This window comes from Salmo salar, chromosome ssa06, assembly GCF_905237065.1.
Source record: "Salmo salar chromosome ssa06, Ssal_v3.1, whole genome shotgun sequence".
NCBI lineage: Eukaryota > Metazoa > Chordata > Actinopteri > Salmoniformes > Salmonidae > Salmo > Salmo salar.
In genome coordinates, this window is record NC_059447.1 from 60,166,794 (window position 1) to 60,186,643 (window position 19,850).

General features: G+C 42.6%; 1 protein-coding gene across 2 annotated transcripts; it reads right to left on the bottom strand.

Annotated features, from left to right (window-relative positions):
• Positions 1–31: 31 nt before the first annotated feature.
• Positions 32–14,321, bottom strand: LOC106607746 (probable ribonuclease ZC3H12D). Of its 2 annotated transcripts, none has more exons than XM_014205036.2 (6): positions 14,124–14,321; positions 4,832–5,338; positions 3,160–3,299; positions 2,383–2,617; positions 1,941–2,047; positions 32–1,388 (listed from the first exon to the last, which is right to left on the bottom strand). In XM_014205036.2, the coding sequence occupies exons 2-6, from the start codon at positions 5,158–5,160 to the stop codon at positions 355–357; spliced, it is 1,845 nt and encodes a 614-aa protein (XP_014060511.1). In that variant the 5' UTR covers positions 5,161–5,338; positions 14,124–14,321; the 3' UTR covers positions 32–354. The 2 variants fall into 2 exon arrangements, with proteins under 2 accessions (XP_014060511.1, XP_014060509.1); XM_014205034.2 differs by having other exon boundaries at positions 4,832–5,386.
• Positions 14,322–19,850: the final 5,529 nt, after the last annotated feature.

Genomic DNA, 19,850 nt, shown 5'->3' on the forward strand with positions numbered 1-19,850 from the left:
CAGTGTGTACATGAGATGGATAATCAGACAATTGCCAATGACTTATGTTTAATATGGATAAGAAACATGACAAGGGCAGTATTATTCTGCATACCATACAGGTCAACATCCATTTTGTCTTATAGCTTCCCTCAGTTTGAGGCTACATGATAAAACAACACATGCTGCTTTGAATATATTTAAGTCAGTGCTAGATTCAAAATGAACTAGCATCATTCAGGAGACAGTAGTGCATTGCACTTGACATACATAACACATTCAGCTCAGATTGCTACATTTCAAGCTTTCCTCCTCTAGTCTGCTGAGGACTACTGTGTTTAATGCTTACAGAGAAATGATCACAGGTCTTGCATGTTAGAAAGGAATGTGGCTGATTCGGAACCTCTGAATCAGAGGCACCAGCTCTGACATATTGAGGGTGTGTGGGTACACACTCATCACATAGTCTACCATGCTGTGGGGGAAGAGGGTGCTGAGCTGGTTCTTCACACTCCTCCTCTGTTCACTCTCTGGAGCTTTACCTCCATTGGACCTGGTCATCCCCGCCCTCTCGCCAGAGAGGCCCTGTCCCGGGCTGTGTTCTGGGAGGCTGTGACTCTGCCTTTGTGGGGGAGGACTCTGGAGGTACTGCTGCTCTGTGAAATGGATATGGTTACTGTGAACAGCATAGGAGCACTCTCCTAGCTGTGGCTGGAGATGTTGGTGTCTGTACATGCACGGGCTGCACTCAAAGCTTTGTGAGTTGTCACAGGCACACTGTGGCAGTTTTTGGGGGGCATCCCAGGCCGAGGAGGGTCCACCCAGGCTGAGCCTCTGTTGGTTGCTGGCGTGGCTGTGGCTGCTGGAAGTGCTGGAAGGGTAGAAGTCCCCACTACGCTGGCTGCAGTTGGCCACCCCACTGCTGTAGGTGTAGGACACCACTGGCCCCTTAGTGTTGTTGGTCTGGTCCTGGACATAGACTCTGGACAGGGAGGCTTCCAGGGAGCTGAAGGCCTCGTCAGTGTCTGGGCTGGGGCAGAGGCGGAGGCTGGATCTGTGGTGTAGAGCTGGGCTGCCTGTTTTTCTCTGCCTGGTGAACTGATCGCTAAGCGAAGCCCTGTGGGAATGGGAATGCTCTTCTTTTATAAGGGGAGGCGGTGTGGATAGATATCTGTATTGATGAGTAGTAGTTAGATCCAGCTCATAAGGGGACGTGTAAACGTGGGCCTCCTGGCTGACTTCCTGGATCAGAGCAGGGCTGGGGCCTGAGGGGAGAAATGACCGCTCCCTGTCTGTTTGAGCAGTAGGTTTGCTCTTGGCTCTCAGCTCATCTGCCACAGACAGCTGTGATTGGTTGGAGCGCTCTGGGTGGTAGAACTTGCACTTCACTCCGTAAGTACACTTCTTTCCTGGAAAGAAACAAATAAGGAATATTTATGGGCTTTCAAAACACGGCTTGCAGATGTACCATGTATCTCTTTAAAGAGACCGTCAACAAGGATGTGTGTCAGTCTGAGTGCACTGTAAAGCCCCCCCCCCCCTTCTCCAGTACTGTAAACACACTTAGCAAGGCAAACAAAAATAAGGTCTGGTCTCCAGCCTGTTTTTGATCCCCTAGGTACACGGTGGAGTGCTATGAGGGCGCTTTGTCCTCCCCGGACAGGAATAATCCCAGGCCTGCCGTTTAATCTAAAGCTCTATTATCCTGGGTGTTGATAAAAAGGCCTTTTGTTTGTGAGTGGTACTGTGCCTTGGAGTGGAGCTGCTCTCTTATGGCCAACAGACAACTGACAGGCAACCAAATAAAATCCCAACTGACCCAACTGCTAATCACAAACTGGAAATCAAATCCTGCTCAGCTGGCTCATATTGGATGAGTTACAGTCGAAATCCCCCCCCCAGATAAATGAGAAAGGAAACTGAAAATAAAAGTGTGTATTGTAAAAAAAATATCTACCAACCATACGGGCAATGCTGCTGCTTGTTTTCTGGGGTCCACTGCTTTTTCATCAGAAAGTTGTCAATCGTTGGGCCGTTCCTTCCCAGAGGATCATCTGGAGGCATGAACCTTGAATATAAAGTCATAGAAAGACGATGTAAGCATGATGCTCAAAACTCTTGGAAGTCATGCCTTTGTTACAGATCTATCATATGTTTACAAGCTGGAGTGATTTTGTAGGTGGTGGAACCATCTCTCGTACTGTATCCCTGTCCCCAACCCCAATTTAAAATGGTTTATATGCTCCTTATAGGCCCTGTATCGGGTACCCTCATAGATGTTAAGGGCTTGTAAGTAAGCGTTTCACAGCAAGGTCTACACCTGTTGTATTCGGCGCATGTGACAAATACAGTTTGATTTGATTCGATTGGACCTTTGCTGAGCGATTCAGTGTTGGGACTTACTTGTCATTGGCAAAGCTGTACATCAACAGCCTTTCCTCTATGAACGTCTTCCACTCTGGCTTCTCTATCTGCAGGTCTCTGTAGTTGTCATTGGACACAACGATGCCATCGGACTCGTAGGCCAGTTTGACGATGTAGCGGTCGTCGTAACACACCACTCTCTTCCCGTTGACGCAGCGTGACGGGGTGTACACCAGGATCGTCCTCTTCTCCAGCTCATGGAGGATGTGCTGATCTGCAGGGCCAAGTGACAAGAGGTTAGGGTTTCACGGAGTTGATGGATCATATGTCAACCATTAACAAGACATGGTCTGTGTCCCAAATGGCAAATTTTTTCCCTATATAGTGCATTACTTTTGACCTGAGCCTTTTGACCAAAGCCCCATGGGCCCTGGTCAAAGGTAGTGCACTACATAGGGAAAAGGGTGCCATTTGGTCCGAAGACATGGTGTGAACAACAATTCTCAGTTATAAAAGACCATAAAGAAGATTGAAACCTGGACCATTAATGTCCCTTACGAAAAACGATTGCAGTCAGAGTGCAGTATAACAGCAATATGCTGCAAATACTGCGTCCGTACTGCAGTCATTTTGCAGTGTAACTGCAGCTACAGTGCAGTTCAACTGCAGTTATTCTGCAAAATAACACAGCACTTGTACTGCATTTTCAAAACGAATCTGTTTTGTAAGGGAATGTAGATCTCTGTGTGTTGGTGACCGTTAGCTCCACAATGCCATCTAGCCCTGGTCAGACAGTATAACAGGTGTGTGTCCTACCTGTCATGGGGGCCTCGGGACTGGGCTGCTCCTTCCTCCACAGGGGCACGAACACAGTGATGTCACGAAGACCCCTCTCCAGAAACCACCTGACTGCCAGCAGCAGCCCCCGGCATGAAAACACTTGCTTGTTGCCATGGCTACAAAGACAGGGGCAGAGTATGAAAATTAGCTTCCTTTTTTCACTTCTTAACAGCTGTCACGTCTCTTTTCCCTTCTCAGAAAGCATGTCAGCCGTGTGACCCAACTACTCCAATTCATGTGAACTCTTTTGCAGAACCACAGCAAAGAGACTGTTGTGTGTCCTTCAATCCCAGAAACCAGTCTTAAGGGAAAACTATCTCCCCAAATGACTATAAACTGGAATAACAGGAAGTCTCAGAATCTCTGTGTGCCTCTTCAACAACACTATTCTGTACTTAGAAAAGCTTGGATAAGATATAATGTTACACTTATTTAACCTTGTATGACAGATGTGAGCTGCAGCATCCTGTATAGTAGTGGCGTGATGTCTCCAGCAGAACTTTAGATAGGTCTAAGACCTGTTGTGTGGAGGCCTCAAAGGGCCTGACTGACAGCAGCTCACGGGGTAAATAGAGCAATCAACCATCAGGAAGTGGTAGGCAGGTTTGCACCAAACATAAGACCTCATTGTCTTTTTAAAACCACTGGGGCACCGAACCCAACAACAACACTGGCACAACAATGATGTTATAGAAAATACACAATGATTAATAGAAAGATGTCCTTTGCTTAGAAAGTTCAGACAGTGTTTTGGGTTGAATTGTTTTCTCTCCAGTCAGACAGAGACCTTTAGGTACAAGGAAAGTCAGGACTTGAGTAATCAAAGGTGGCTTTGTAAGCAAACTGCACATTCACTGAGATTTCTGACAAAGGGGTGAGTATGAGAGGAGTGACTGTGCCTGAGAAGTAGAAACCTTCAAAGTTCAGCAACAGTCTCCCCCAAAAAGCAGATCTAATTCAAGACGAGTGATCTGTGTCAGAAAGAAATTCTCAGATTTATGAGAAGTGAACATGTTGTTTTGTTCCTCTCAGTTTCTGCTATAGTTTCATCCCCTCCCTCCATCACCTGTTGATTATCTCAGAGTATTTTTAGATCGTTTTTTTTCTCACTATTGTTATAGCATATCTGTTGCTATTGATCTATAGCCAATTGCCATTGCATCTGAATACGAGTTATTCATGCTGAAGGCAAAGGTCATCCTCTCATACACCTGTGGTCACCTGCCAGCCACCGCAGATTCTTCTGAAATTCACCTCAAAGCATCGCCCACTCTCACTTCCCTCTCTATTAATGAGGAAGCGTGTGATGAGTTGGTCTGTGAATTGAAACTGGAGTGGATATAGCATTCAGTTACTGGCACGCAATGGTAACACCGTTATTTATACCTCAGTGAGTAACATCTGCCAAGAATAGGACAAGTCAGGTAGCCGCATAAAGTAAAAATGAAAGGAACATTGACATACTACTTCACATGCTCTCTATGGGGGCAATGTACCGTGACCAGATAAATCCCTATGTGTTGTTGTGGTTTTTTTCCATTAGTACCTACATTACTTTCATTTGTGCCAGCATTTCATCCAGTATTCTGTCTTTATCCATCTAATGCTACAATCCCTATAGTCCTAAATGGAGGATCAGTACACTCACCTCATGGCCACATTGCTCCCATCAATGACCACTGGTCTGAATCCCCCAGTGGGATCCCTGTCTGTAGCTGAGCTGGGCCGCAGGGGCTGGCTGGGCTGGGGAGAGCTGCAGCCTCGGGGGATCAGCTGTGGGCTGGAGTAGGCTGAGCGGCTGGCTGGTATGGATGGGGTGGTGGTGGTGGTAGTGGGGGTCTGGCAGGTCTTGATCAGCTCCTCCAGTATGTCGTTGGTCTGGGCGTCATGGCGCAGGCTCTCCAACACGCGCACAATGTCACTGTGGGAATAGCCCAGCTTGAGGAAGCGCTCCACTTTTCCATGCTGCTGGTCCATGCTGCTGGTCCTTAGCTCAGTTAGGCTTCCTCCCTCAGTTCTGTCAATGTCTCTAAGTAGTCTAGGTGTGCTCCTTCCAGGCTCCTGGCAGGGCTCTGTCTGTTGGGGAATCCTCCTCGCCTCCCTTTTCTATCATTTCATCATGGTTTCCACAGCAACAGTGTCAGTTTTGGAAGATCTGACAGGTGCAGAAGAGGCAAGGGTTGAGGTGAGGCATTCTCTGGTTCTGTAAACACAGGAAGTGTTCATGGTGGAGTCACAGGGACTTTTAGACACTTTGAATGTGGTTAGACTGGCAGCGATAGAATTGGCTGCTTGCACCGCCACAGCCTCATGATCACACACGCACGTCATAACAGGTCGAGAAAGCCCCTGTAGTCTCAGGCAAACGTAAATAAAGCCCTGCTCTAATGCTTTCATTTGGCATCTGATACCGGTGGTGTCCGTTGTCATAACAAATATACACCATTGGAATCATTGAAGATGTTTGTCTCAAAACAGAAATGTTTTATGATATTTGTTTTGCAAATACTTAACACTAACCCAGTCAGACATCTTCTAAAGATAATCTGGAAAACCCTAATAATTATTTTACACAGTGACTGCACTAATGACTGGGAGGGTGAAAAGTGACATACCTACCATACAGGTTCACTCCACCCTTTACCTTCTATTCTGGTTCCGGAATGTGCATAACTCTAAGAATAGCAAGAAGTTATTACCAATATTAAGATAATGTGTATTTTACACAGATTGTAGACAGTGAACCGTGAACAAGCACTCAGTGAAACTCCTTATCTCTATTTTAGCATGTGAAGTTACACTTGTATGCACACATACAATTGTTAGGCCTTATGTGAAATACCATCCACACCCATCATTTGTTCCTTCATAGCACCCTTTCATTCTGATTGCATTTGACTTTGAAAGGCAGTGGTGTTATCACTTTGATAAGAGACTTGTTTATTGCCTCAACCCTTGAGATAACAAGTTGAAGATCAATTTACGTTAAGGTACCCTTAATGGTACACTGCATGTGAGAAAGTGAGAACAGTGTTGATGATCTTATACCTCGTCACAGCTTGAACAATCTACATCTAACCACATCCCCTCACACCACTTCATCTCAAACCAGAAGACTCATTCTGCACCAGACTAGACACATGCCGACTTAATTTTAAAAAAATATTTCAACTTTATTTAACCAGGTAGGCCAGTTGAGAACAAGTTCTCATTTACAACTGCGACCTGGCCAAGATAAAGCAAAGCAGTGCGACAAAAAGAGGGTACGTAATACTATGGGGATAAGGTAGTCGGGTGTGCTATTTTACAGATGGGCTGTGTACAGGTACAGTGATCGGTAAGCTGCTCAGACAGCTGATGCTTAAAGTTAAAGAGGGAGATATAAGACTCCAGCTTCAGTGATTTTTGCAATTGGTTCAGGTCATTGGCAGCAGAGAACTGGAAGGAAAGGCGGCCAAAGTAAGTGTTGGCTTTGGGGATGACCAGTGAAATATTCCTGCTGGAGCGCGTGCTACAGGTGGGTGTTGCTAGGGTGACCAGTGAGCTGAGATAAGGCGGGGCTTTACACAGCAAAGACTTATAGATGACTTGGAGCCAGTGGGTTTGATGACGAATATGTAGCTAGCGCCAGCCAACGAGAGCATATAGGTCGCAGTGGTGGGTAGTATATGGGGGTCAAAAGTTTTAGAACACCTACTCAATCAAGGGTTTTTCTTTATTTTTACTATTTTCAACATTGTAGAATAATAGTGAAGACATCAAAACAATGAAATAACACATGGAATCATGTAGTAACCAAAAAAGTGTTCAACAAATCAAGTTCAAATAACAGACACATCTCAGCATCAATTGTTCAGAGGAGACTGTGTGAATCAGGCCTTCATGGTCAAATTGCTGCAAAGAAACCACTACTAAAGGACACCAATAAGAAGAAGAGACTTGCTTAAACCAAGAGACATGAGCAATGGACATTAGACCCGGTGGAGATTTGTCCTTTGGTCTGGAGTCCAAATGTGAGATTTTTGGTTCCAACTGCCGTGTCTTTGTGAGACACCCAGTGTGGGTGAACGGAGGATCTCCGCATGTGTATTTCCCACCGTAAAGCATGGAGGAGGAGGAGTCATGGTGTAGTGGTGCTTTGCTGGTGACACTGTCTGAGATTTATTTAGAATTCAAGGCACACTTAACCAGCAAGGCTACCACAGCATTCTGCAGTGATACACCATCCCATCTGGTTTGGGCTTAGTGGGACTATCAATTGTTTTTCAACAGGACAATGACCCAACACACCTCCAGGCTGTTTAAGGGCTATTTGACATAGAAGGAGAGTGATGAAGTGCTGCATTAGATGACCTGGCCTCCACAATCCCCCAACCTCAACCAAATTGAGATGATTTGGGACGAGTCGAACCACAGAGTGAAGGGAAAGCAGCCAACAAGTGCTCAGCATAAGTTGGAACTCCTTCAAGACTGTTGGAAAAGCATTCCAGGTGAATCTGGTTGAGAGAATGCCAAGAGTGTGCAAAGCTGTCATCAAGGCAAAGGGTGGCTATTTGAAGAATCTCAAATATAAAATATATTTTGATTTGTTTAACACTTTTTTGGTTACTACATGATTCCATATGTGTTATTTCATTGTTTTATTCTACAATGTACAAAATAGTAAAAATAAAGAAAAACCCTTGAATGAGTAGGTGTTTATATTACTCTTACAGAATTTCCACGTGGGCGAGGATATTGGAAGTTTAATTAAAGCCTATTGGATGATAACTGTTTTTTACATAGGACAGAAGAATTTATAACAGATGATTTCCGACATAACATAGGTACAGCAGATCCCCTTAATGTATGGGACACTTTTAAATGTGCCTTTAGAGGCCATGCAATTCTACACTCATCTCTAAAACAAAAACAATTTAATTCAAAAGAGTCCATATTAACAAAAGAAATAGAAGGACTAACAGTACAGATAGATAGCAATACAACTGAACCATAGACACAGAATAAGTTAGAGGCAAAACATAAAGAAATGGAGGAACTTATTCAAGAAGATCAAATGTAAAACGAACTCAGCAAAAAAAGAAACGTCCCTTTTTCAGGACCCTGTCTTTCAAAGATAATTTGTAAAAATCCAAATAACTTCACAGATCTTCATTGTAAAGGGTTTACACACTGTTTCCCATGCTTGTTCAATGAACCAAAAACAATTGATGAACATGCACCTGTGGAACGGTCATTAAGACACTAACAGCTTACAGACGGTAGGCAATTAAGGTCAGAGTTATGAAAACTTAGGACACTAAAGAGGCCTTTCTACTGACTCTGAAAAACACCAAAAGAAAGATTCCCAGGGTCCATGCTCATCTGCGTGAACGTGCCATAGGCATGCGGCAAAGAGGAATTAGGACTGCAGATGTGGTCAGGGCAATAAATTGCAATGTCCCTAATGTAAGAGGCCTAAGACAGCGCTACAGGGAGACAGGACAGACAGCTGATCGTCCTCGCAACGGCAGACCGTGTGTAACAACACCTGCACAGGATGGCAACAACAACTGCCCGAGTTACACCAGGAACGCACAATCCCTCCATCAGTGCTCAGACTGTCCGCAATAGGCTGAGAGAGGCTGGACTGAGGGCTTGTAGGCCTGTTGTAAGGCAGGTCCTCACCAGACATCACCGGCAACAACGTCGCCTATGGGCACAAACCCACCGTCGCTGGACCAGACAGGACTGGCAAAAAGTGCTCTTCACTGACGAGTCGTTGTTTTGTCTCACCAGGGGTGATGGTCGGATTCACATTTATCATCGAAGGAATGATCGTTACACCGAAGCCTGCACTCTGGAGCGGGATTGATTTGGAGGTGGTTGGTCCGTCATGGTCTGGGGCGGTGTGTCACACCATCATTGGACTGAGCTTGTTGTCATTGCAGGCAATCTCAATGCTGTGCATTACAGGGAAGACATCCTCGTCCCTCATGTGGTACCCTTCCTGCAGGCTCATCCTGACATGACCCTCCAGCATGTCAATGCCACCAGCCATACTGCTCGTTCTGTGCGTGATTTCCTGTAAGACAGGAATGTCAGTGTTCTGTCATGGCCAGCGAAGAGCCCGGATCTCAATCTCACTGAGCACATCTGGGACCTGTTGGATCGGAGGGTGAGGGCTAGGGCCATTCCCGCCAGAAATGTCCAGGAACTTGCAGGTGCCTTGGTGGAAGAGTGGGGTAACATCTCACAGCGAGAACTGGCAAATCTGGTGCAGTCCACGAGGAGGAGATGCACTGCAGTACTTAATGCAGCTGGTGGCCACACCAGATACTGACTGTTACTTTTGATTTTGACCCCTCCTTTGTTCAGGGACACATTATTCAATTTCTGTTAATCACATGTCTGTGGAACTTGTTCAGTTTATGTCTCAGTTGTTGAATCTTGTTATGTTCATACAAATATTTACACATGTTAAGTTTGCTGAAAATAAACACAGTTGACAGTGAGAGGACGTTTCTATTTTTGCTGAGTTTATTATAAAAAATAAAGCGAACTGGATGGAATATTGAGAAAAATGCCCCAATATTCTTTTTTAATCTTCAAAATAGAAATGCTACCAAAAATGATTTACTGAAACTAATAACGGAGTCACCCATGATTCACTAAATAATATTTTGAAAGAGGAAGCAAGTACTTTAGCATGTTTTCGTTTCAGTCTCCTCCATCTCCACTAACCGAAGTTAATTCTATGGATTTTTTTTTTCTATTAATAATGTAAAATTAACAGCTGTACGGAAAGACTCATGTGAAAGCCAAATTACAGAGGAGGAACTTCTTGATGCTATTAAAGCATTTAAGTCTGGGAAAACTCCAGGGCTGGATGGCATACCAGTTGAGGTATACCAAACCTTTGTTGATGTACTCAGAGGACCATTACTAATATGTTTTAAACACTACTATAAAAATGGTAGATTATCAGATACTCAACAAGAAGGTCTGATTTCATTATTCCTGAAACAGGAACCAAGTGGTAAATCTAAAGATCCAGTCCGTTTCACTCCAGCCCCTTACACTTCAGTGTTGTGATGCAAAACTTATAGCAAAATGCATAGCGCAAAGAATTAAAAAGGTATTGTCTGATATTATTCATCCTAATCAGACAGGTTTTTTGCCAAAAGGCACCTAAAGGACTCTCAGACTATGAGAAACAAGAGTCTCTGGTCGGATGAAACCAAGATTGAACACTTTGGCCTGAATGCCAAGTGTCACGTCTTGAGGAAACCTGGCACCATCCCTACGGTGAAGCATGGTGGTGCCAGCATCATGCTGTGTGGATGTTTTTCAGCGGCAGGGACTGGGAGACGAGTCAGGATCGAGGGAAAGATGAAGTGGAGCAAAGTATAGAGAGATCCTTGATGAAAACCTGGTCCAGAGCTCTCAGGACCTCAGATTGGGGTGAAGGTTCACCTTCCAACAGGACTACGACCCTAAGCACACAGCCAAGACAACGCAGGAGTGGCAAGTGTAGTGAGTAAAGGCTCTGAATACTTATGTAAATATGATATTTCTGTTTTGCAAAAAATTCTAAAAACATGCTTTTGCTTTGTCATGATGGGGTATTGTGTGTAGATTGATGAGGGGGGAAAACAATTGAATACATGTTTGAATAAGGCTGTAACTCCACATGTGGAAAAAGTCAAGGGGTCTGAATACTTTCAAAATGCGATGTATATCTAGGTTATATTTTACTTTCTAACACTAGGATATGTCGTTTCTATTTTTAAGGACTTCAAATGTATCAATGGAAGTTTTAGGTAGGCAATACATAGGTTACTGTAAAATATATTAGAGTTTTTCTTGGTATAGAAACACCATAATATAAATTAATTGAATTAAGCTAAAATATCAGAAATAAATCATAATCAATAAAGGCCAGTATCAGCTTATTTTCTTAAATAAAAGGGAATAAATAATCTCAAACTGCAGTGGTCAAATTATTTGCGCACAGAAGCAAGCACTAACAAGCATCACATGTGCATTAAGTGTGGGAAATGCGCCCTACAAATTAAATATTATTATTGTTAACATAAAGACAGAAAAATACACACTTAATAGCTTTGTTACATAAAGGGATATTAGTGAGATTCGTGAATATAACCATAATACAAACAAGACGAAGGAGAATGGGATATGTTTGAAAAGTATACATTTAGATTTGATTGGAGAAAGAAAATAAGTGGGCCCTCGGATCATGACTCAATACTGCCATCTGCAGGAAGATAACAAGATTCCAACATACCATAGTACTCTATTACACTTAACTAGGAACCTGCACAGAGTCCAGTAGGACAGTGTCACCAGGCTGCATAGTCACAGGCCCACACTTCACCACTGTTTAAGGGAATACACAGCTGTCCTTGATTGTGAGCTAGAATTAAATGTTGAATGAAATGTGTGCGACACAAGAGGTAAACAACGGAAAGAGACGCCTTCTGTCTCCTAGAGATGAACGTACTTTGGTGCGAAAAGTGCAGATCAATCACAGAACAACAGCAAAGGACCTCGTGAAGATGCTGGAGGAAACCGGTACAAAAGTATCTATATTCACAGTAAAACGAGTCCCATATCGACATAACCTGAAAGGCCGCTCAGCAAGGAAGAAGCCACTGCTCCAAAACAGCCATTAAAAAGCCAGACTACGGTTTGCAACTGCACGTGTGGACAAAGATCGTACTTTTTGGAGAAATGTCCTCTGGTCTGATGAAACAAAAATAGAACTGTTTAGCCATAATGACCATCGTTATGTTTGGAGGAAAAAGGGGGAGGCTTGCAAGCCGAGGAACACCATCCCAACTGTGAAGCACGGGGGTAGCAGCATCATGTTGTGGGGGTGCTTTGCTGCAGGAGGGACTGGTGCACTTCACAAAATAGATGTCATCATGAGAAAGGAAAATGATGTGGATATATTGAGGCAACATCTCAAGACATCAGTCAGGAAGTTAAAGCTTGGTTGTAAATGGGCCTTCCAAATGGACAATGACCCCAAGCATACTTCCAAAGTTGTGGCAAAATGGCTTAAGGACAACAAAGTCAATGTATTGGAGTGGCCATCACAAAGCCCTGACCTCAATCCTATAGAAAATGTGTGGGCAGAACTGAAAAAGTGTGTGCGAGCAAGGAGGCCTACAAACCTGACTCAGTTACACCAGTTCTGTCAGGAGGAATGGGCCAAAATTCATCCAACTTATTGTGGGAAGCTTGTGGAAGGCTACCCGAAATGTTTGACCAAAGTTAAACAATTTAAAGGCAATGCTACCAAATACTAATTGAGTGTATGTAAACTTCTGACCCACTGGGAATGTGACGAAAGAAATAAAAGTGGAATCATTCTCTCTACTATTATTCTGACGTTTCACATTCTTAAAATAAAGTGGTCATCCTAACTGACCGAAGACAGGGCATTTTTACTAGGATTAAATGTCTGAGTTAAAAAACTGAGTTTAAATGTATTTGGCTAAGGTGTATGTAAACTTCCGACTTCAACTGTATTTTGTGGTAAATAGTTCACTAGTTTATTGCACCATTTTCTTTCTCCAATCAAATAAAAAAATTGCACAATAGATATTACAAGAAATATCAACCTTTTTGAGAAGTAGCATCCACACAAGGGAGCAGCTTCTTCTCAATGTATTTTTTAAACTGTAGACTTTTCAAATATTTGTCCTTCTTTTTTCTGTTGTTTATATTATGGCTATATTCCCACTAATATTCCTTTATGTAATTAAGCTTTTACATGTATATTTTTCTGTCTTTATAATAAAAGTCATATTTAATTTGTAGAGTGCATTTGCCACACTCAATGCACATGTGATGCTTGTTAGTGCTTGCTTCTGTGCTGCAAATCAAGTGACGACTGCAGTTTGAGATTATTTATTTCCTTTTATTTTTGAAAATGAGATATTGGCCTTTATTATTTAGGATTTATTTCTGATACAGTGCCTTCAGAAATTATTCACACCCTTGACTTACATTTTTTTTTGTGTTACAGCCTCAATTAAAAATGGATTAATTTGAGATTTACTCCATTTACCTCACAATACCCCATAAGGCCAAAGTGGAATTATGTTTTTCAAACATTTTACAAATGAATAAAAAATTAAAAGCTGAAATGTCTTGAGTCAATAAGTATTCAACCCCTTTGTTATGGCAAGCCTACATACGGTCAGGAATAAAATTAATTGCATTGACTCACTCTGCGTGCAATAATAGTGTTTAACATTCATTTTGAATGACTACCTCATCTGTGTACCCCACACATACAATTATCTGTGAGGTCCCTCAGTCGAGCAGTGAATTCCAAACACAGATTCAACCATAAAGATCAGAGAGGTTTTCCTATTCGAATCCTTGGACTGTGCATTTGCAGTTTGTTTCAATATACCTCTTTATTTAGGTTGATGGCATGACGTTGAAACAATGACTTTGATTCAAACATACCATTTTACTATCAACATTAAAACAAGGTCAAATAACCAATGTCTGATATTCAACATCATTTCTACGTGGAATTTTCAACGCAATTTCTACATACACAGTACATAGTTCTGATGATTATGCTGAAATTAAGATTGATGCAACAACCTGTTATTCCGGTTAAGTCAATGTATTGAAGTTTAAGTCTTACCCTAATTTCAATGTTTACAATGCTGTTTGAAATGAGATGAAAACAGAACTGGTTGATGACTGTGTGCCCAGTGGGTAATCTCTTTAAAGCACGCAAATATACTGTATATCAGGAAGACACAATCCAAATGAACTATCACAGAAACAAAAACGAACAAAAAAATTACATCGTCTCTAAGAAGTTACAAACATTTACCTACTGTAAACCCTTGCAGCTCAACAAGATTTGGAGATTAGATGCTTATTTTGCTCTCTCTCTCTCTACTTACTGTTGTGGTGGTTAGAAGGAGCATCAGCCTGCTTGTCTGGTAGAGAGCCTGTTGCTGTGTGAATGAGAGAGCCACCTCGGTCACGTTGAGAGACAGAACCTGTGTGTACTGTTTTTATTCATATGAGGAAGTCTCCTGAGACTTTACTTAGACCATTGCCAGCAAGGAAGCAAAAGACAAATGCAGTCATTTCACTTCCTCATTGTAGCCCCATGCAGAGTTTTGGCTAAAAAGCTTGTTGTATATGAGCCCAGAGGGGTTTTCCCCTTTCTCTGTTCTTCCTGGTGTGGCGTTACAACACAGTGGGTCTCCTTGAGACTTAATAGGGGAGAGTGGGGTAAGTTGAGCCATTTTTTACATTCCGCATCACTACATGCTTAGAAAAAAAGGTGCTAAATAGAACCATATAGGGTTCTTCGGTTTGTCCCCATAGGGGAACCCTTTTTGGTGCTAGGTAGAACCCTTTGCAAGGGGTTCTACCTATGACCCTCTATGTAGGGTTCTACCAAAAACCATTTAATTATCTAAAGGTTCTTGCAAGAATAACCATTTAACATTTGGAGGGTTCTTCCTAGAACTGTCTATGAACGGTTCCACCAGCCTTATTAGCATTTAACATGACATTCTTTATGACAGTAATTACAGATACTGTATAGTAAGGCCTTTCTTCAGTGGTGTTAGGAAAGTCCTGGTTTACAGGCCACATCAGGCTTGCAAAGTGATGTGTAATTCCAGTTTGAATCCAGACAGAGTTGGCTTAAGTGGCATTTTTTCACTCTCAACCTGCAATCAGAATGAGTGCTAGGGAAGGGAAGATTGAATACTGAGAGTACCTCAATCATCTAAACTGGGACAACCATCCCGGTAATGAGTGTAATATGTCTTATAATGGAGCGGTCGAAATGTACACAATTGTTACCTGGAGGAAAGTAATGCCTTTTCAATTCATTCAGGGGGAGGTATTTTTTTATTTAGTCCTGGGGAGGGTCATGCAATTTGTAATGGATTAAATGTCATATTGCTCAGTGTTTGAGAATTAGTTGCATATTATATCTCAACGTGTGCCCGATGCTGCCCCTCATCCCTGATTCTCTGCTGGGCGCTCAATATCAATTGCCTATACTATAGGCCATAGGCCTAGGGCTAGGCTATATGGAGAGCATGCTTGGAGAAGCACAGGGCAAATTTATATTTATAAAAACATTTACAGTACCAGTCAAAAGCTTAGATACACCTACTTATTCAAGGATTTTACTTTATTTGTATTATTTTTTACATATTTGTATTATTTTGTACAATAATAGTGAAGACATCAAAACTATGAAATAACACATATGGAATCATGTAGTAACCAAAAAAGTGTTAAACAAATCAAAATATATTTTATATTTAAGATTCTTCAAAGTAGCCACCCTTTGCCTTCATGACAGCTTTGCATTCTCTCAACCAGCTTCATGATGTAGTCACCTGGAATGCTTTTCCAACAGTCTTGAAGGTGTTCCCACATATTCTGAGCACTTGTTGGCAGCTTTTCCTTCACTCTGCAGTCCAACTCATCCCAAACTATCTCAATTGGGTTGAGGTCGGGTGATTGTGGAGGCCAGGTCATCTGATGCAGCATTCCATCACTCTCCTTCTATGTCAAATAGCCCTTACACAGCCTGGAGGTGTGTTTTGGGTTTTGTCCTGTTGAAAAACAAATGATAGTAACACTAAGCGTAAACCAGATGGGGTGGCGTATCGCTGCCGAATGCTGTGCTAGCCATGCTGGTTAAGTGTGCCTTGAATTCTAAATAAATCACTGACAGTTTCACCAGCAAAGCACGCCCACACCATCACACCTCTTCCTCCATGCTTCACGGTGGGAACCACATACGGCGGTTGGAACCAAAAATCTCAAATTTGGACGCCTCATACCAAAGGCGACATTTCCACTGGTCTAATGTCCATTGCCTGTGTTTCTTGGCCCAAGCAAGTCTCTTATTATTATTATTGGTGTCCATTATTAGTGGTTTCTTTGCAGCAATTTGACCATGAAGGCCTGATTCACAGTCTCCTCTGAACAGTTGATGTTGAGATGTGTCTGCTACTTGAACTCTGTGAGGTGCAATCTGAGGTGCGGTTAATTGCCGAATTTCTGAGGCTGGTAACTCTGCAGCAGAGGTAACTCTGTGTCTTCCTTTCCTGTGGCAGTCCTCATGAGAGCCTGTTTCATCATAGTGCTTGATGGTTTTTGCAACTGCACTTGAAGAAACTCTTTCTTGAAATTTTCCGTATTGACTGACCTTCATGTCTTAAAATAATGATGGACTATCATTTCTCTTTGCTTATTTGAGCTGTTCTTGCCATAATATGGACTTGGTATTTTACCAAATAGGGTTAACTTCTGTATACCACCACTACCTTGTCACAACACAACTGATTGGCTCAAACGCATTAAGAAGGAAAGAAATTCCACAAATTAACTTTTAACAAGGCACACCTGTTAATTGAAAGGCATTCCAGTTGACTACCTCATGATACTGGTTGACAGAATGCCAAGAGTGTGAAAAAATGTAATCAAGGCAAAGGGTGGCTATTTGAAGAATCTCAAATATAAAATATATTTTGATTTGTTTAACACTTGTTTGGGTTACTACATGATCCCATATGTGTTATTTCATTGTTTTGGTGTCTTCACTATTATTCTACAATGTAGAAAACAGTAAAAATGAAGAAAAACCCTTGAATGAGTAGGTGTGTCCAAACTTTTGACCGGTACTGTAGGTCAGGAAATGAATGACAAATATCCAGTACATGTATTTGGAAAATAAGTATTATGTTACAAAGAAGTCGGCTGAACAACAGATGAGGAAAATCACCCTAGCCACAGTTAAAATATTTTGCATGCATGCAGCACAGCATAATGCACAATGGTACAGTAAACTTTATCCGGCTCATTCAAATTGTGTGGTGACATAATATAGTAGGTTAGTCAGTTATTTTAACATCTCAATGTGCATGCGTGAGGCAGACTAATCATACAACACTTGTTATACAATTAACAATAACAAAATAAGACATTCGATGTATGCACGATACATTTACAGAATATTTTTGTGAATGTTTAAATTAATTAATCATGGATTTCTGGTTGAGGTGAGGCAATCTCATTGGACATGCATGACAGCTGTTTTCGCAGGAACAGCTCAAAATACGGCAGCTCCAGCAGCTGGTAGAGATTCCTGGGAAAATGTCTTGCATTCTACATCCTTATCTGCCTGCATGGATGGTAGTAAGAATCAGTGGAGGGTTCATTTAACAAAACAAGTAGAATATTCTCATCGTCAACAGTGAAGAGGCGACTCCGGGATGCTGGCCTTCTAGGCAGAGTTCCTCTGTCCAGTGTCTGTGTTCTTTTGCCCATCTTAATCTTTTCTTTTTATTGGCCAGTCTGAGATATGGCTTTTTCTTTGCAACTCTGCCTAGAAGGCCAGCATCCCGGAATCGCCTCTTTACTGTTGACGTGGAGACTGGTGTTTTGTGGGTACTATGTAATGAAGCTGCCAGTTGAGGATTTGTGAGACATCTGTTAATGGAATTTTTTGTTGTTGCTTTTCTTTCAAAAACAAGGACATTTCTAAGTGACCCCAAACTTTTGAACGGTAGTGTATATAACAGTTTACCTTCCGTACCTCTCTTCACCCCAACCTGGGCTCGAACCAGAGACCCTCTCCACACATCGACAACAGTCACCCTCAAAGCACCGACTCTCATATGGCCACTTGGGTACGTTGATGTGTAGGCTTACAAAAGAGTTTCCTGGTACCATACCGACAATGTCTTCCAAAGAAAACATCAGGGAGGACTCCCAAGACATTCAAATATCACTTGACAGTTGTGGAGACAAAGCAAATGTGAGCTCTCTACTCCTCCTCACCCACTGGCCCTATGCCACAGGAGGCATTGCCAATTCTGCCCTCGCCACTTCCAATGAGACATTTTCTATTTCTTTGATAATAGGGGAATAAAGTAAGAGGATCCTTTAAATTGATTCTGAACCTGATAGGATTCCTGGAACTGACAAACCGTGCTCTTTTTATCTGACAGTTGATACTGTATCAACATTGGCAAACATCCTATCGCCAAATCAACAAATTCACTGGAGATCAGGCAATTTTTCAGGTAAGTGATATTTTAATGTCTTGGGGGTTCTCCCTGATGTTTTGGAAGACATTGTCGGTGTGGTACCAGGAAACTCTTTCGTAAGCCTACAGCTCCATGTGCCCAAGTGGCCCATATGAGAGTCGAGGATCATGCTGAAGGCTGTTGTTTGTGGTATCACACATCATGATCAACTGCTGTGTCTCTTCCGTGGAAGAAATACATAGCATTTTCGGAACGGAACATGTTTCTTTGTAAAACAAAGTAGAAAATAACTGAACTTGAAAGTGGGTGTGAAGTTTTTCAAACATTTGAGCAGCTTTGTATTGTTGACTGAATAAGTTATTGTCTAGTTTTATGTTTAATTAACTACTATTCAAAAGGCTTAAGAGACTACAACTGCACAAGTACATTCCTACCTTTTGCAACTGAGACATTACACATTTTACACCAGTCTGTCTGTAGAACAAAAGGAATTACTGTGCCCAGATCATCTCCACTACTGTGGGATGTATCCAGTCTGAAGGAAGAGGGCCTCCTCAGGAGAGAAGGTCTGCTGCCGGATTCTGCACCCCGACAGGTGTATTGATGGGAGGTGTCTGCTTGCCCAAAGCAGTAGCTTTCATCTAAGTAGTCCAGGACCTCCTGCTTGGCTAAGTGGGGTTGGCGTTGAGCTTATGCACTTTGTGAAAGTGTGATGGGTGAGCAAAAGGCCGAAGGGTAGAACGCAAAAAAAAAAATCTGTGTGCTGGTAGAATGGGGATATGAAGGTATGTGTCTTTCAAGTTCACTGTGGTGAACCAATCACCTGGTTGTACTGATTGAAGGATGACTTTGATCGTCATTATTTTGAAGGGAAGTGCTGAAAGACGACGATTTTTTGTCACCAGAAAATAGATTGAGTAGAACCGCAGTTTGTTGCACTGGTTCCAGGAGCAATGAGATTTCTGAGCAGAGTGTTTGCTTTTGAGCAAGGTTGCGAGCTGTTGTTTTCAAGACACCCCTGAAGTGTGGGGTTGCTGACAAAATTGTGGTGCATAGCCTTGTGTTACAGTTCGTAACACCCATTTGTTGGCCTTTGACCTTTTCCAGTTGGAAAGGTGGTGCTCGAGAAAGCGGTGTTGATGTGACCAAGGCTCTGCGTGCTGTGGTGCAGAGGGGACGCAGCATGCATACGGTGTGCCCAAGAGGTGATGCCGCGCTCCACCATTTCGGTAGGGCTGAGAGTGTCTGTTCCTCCACTCCTGAGCATGTGCAGTGTGAGTCTGAGCCTGGTTTATTGGCATCCCAGTTGGGGCCCTGGGACAGGAGTAATGGTTTGCTGGCTGATGCATTCTAGACATTGGAATGAGGCGCTGAAGCTCCATCTGTGTTTCTCTGTCTTCCTTAAACACTTGGAGGATTTGGGCCGCTGCGGGGTCAAATGTCTGGCCAGGTGATATGGGTACACCTAGGAGTGGAACCTTCTCTTTGTCAGGGAGCTTGGACTGCGCTAACCATAGGTGGCGTTGTGCAACCGACAGCGTTGCCAAAGATTTCCCAACCATCTGAGCATTGCCCTGAAGGCATCGGATGATCAGGACT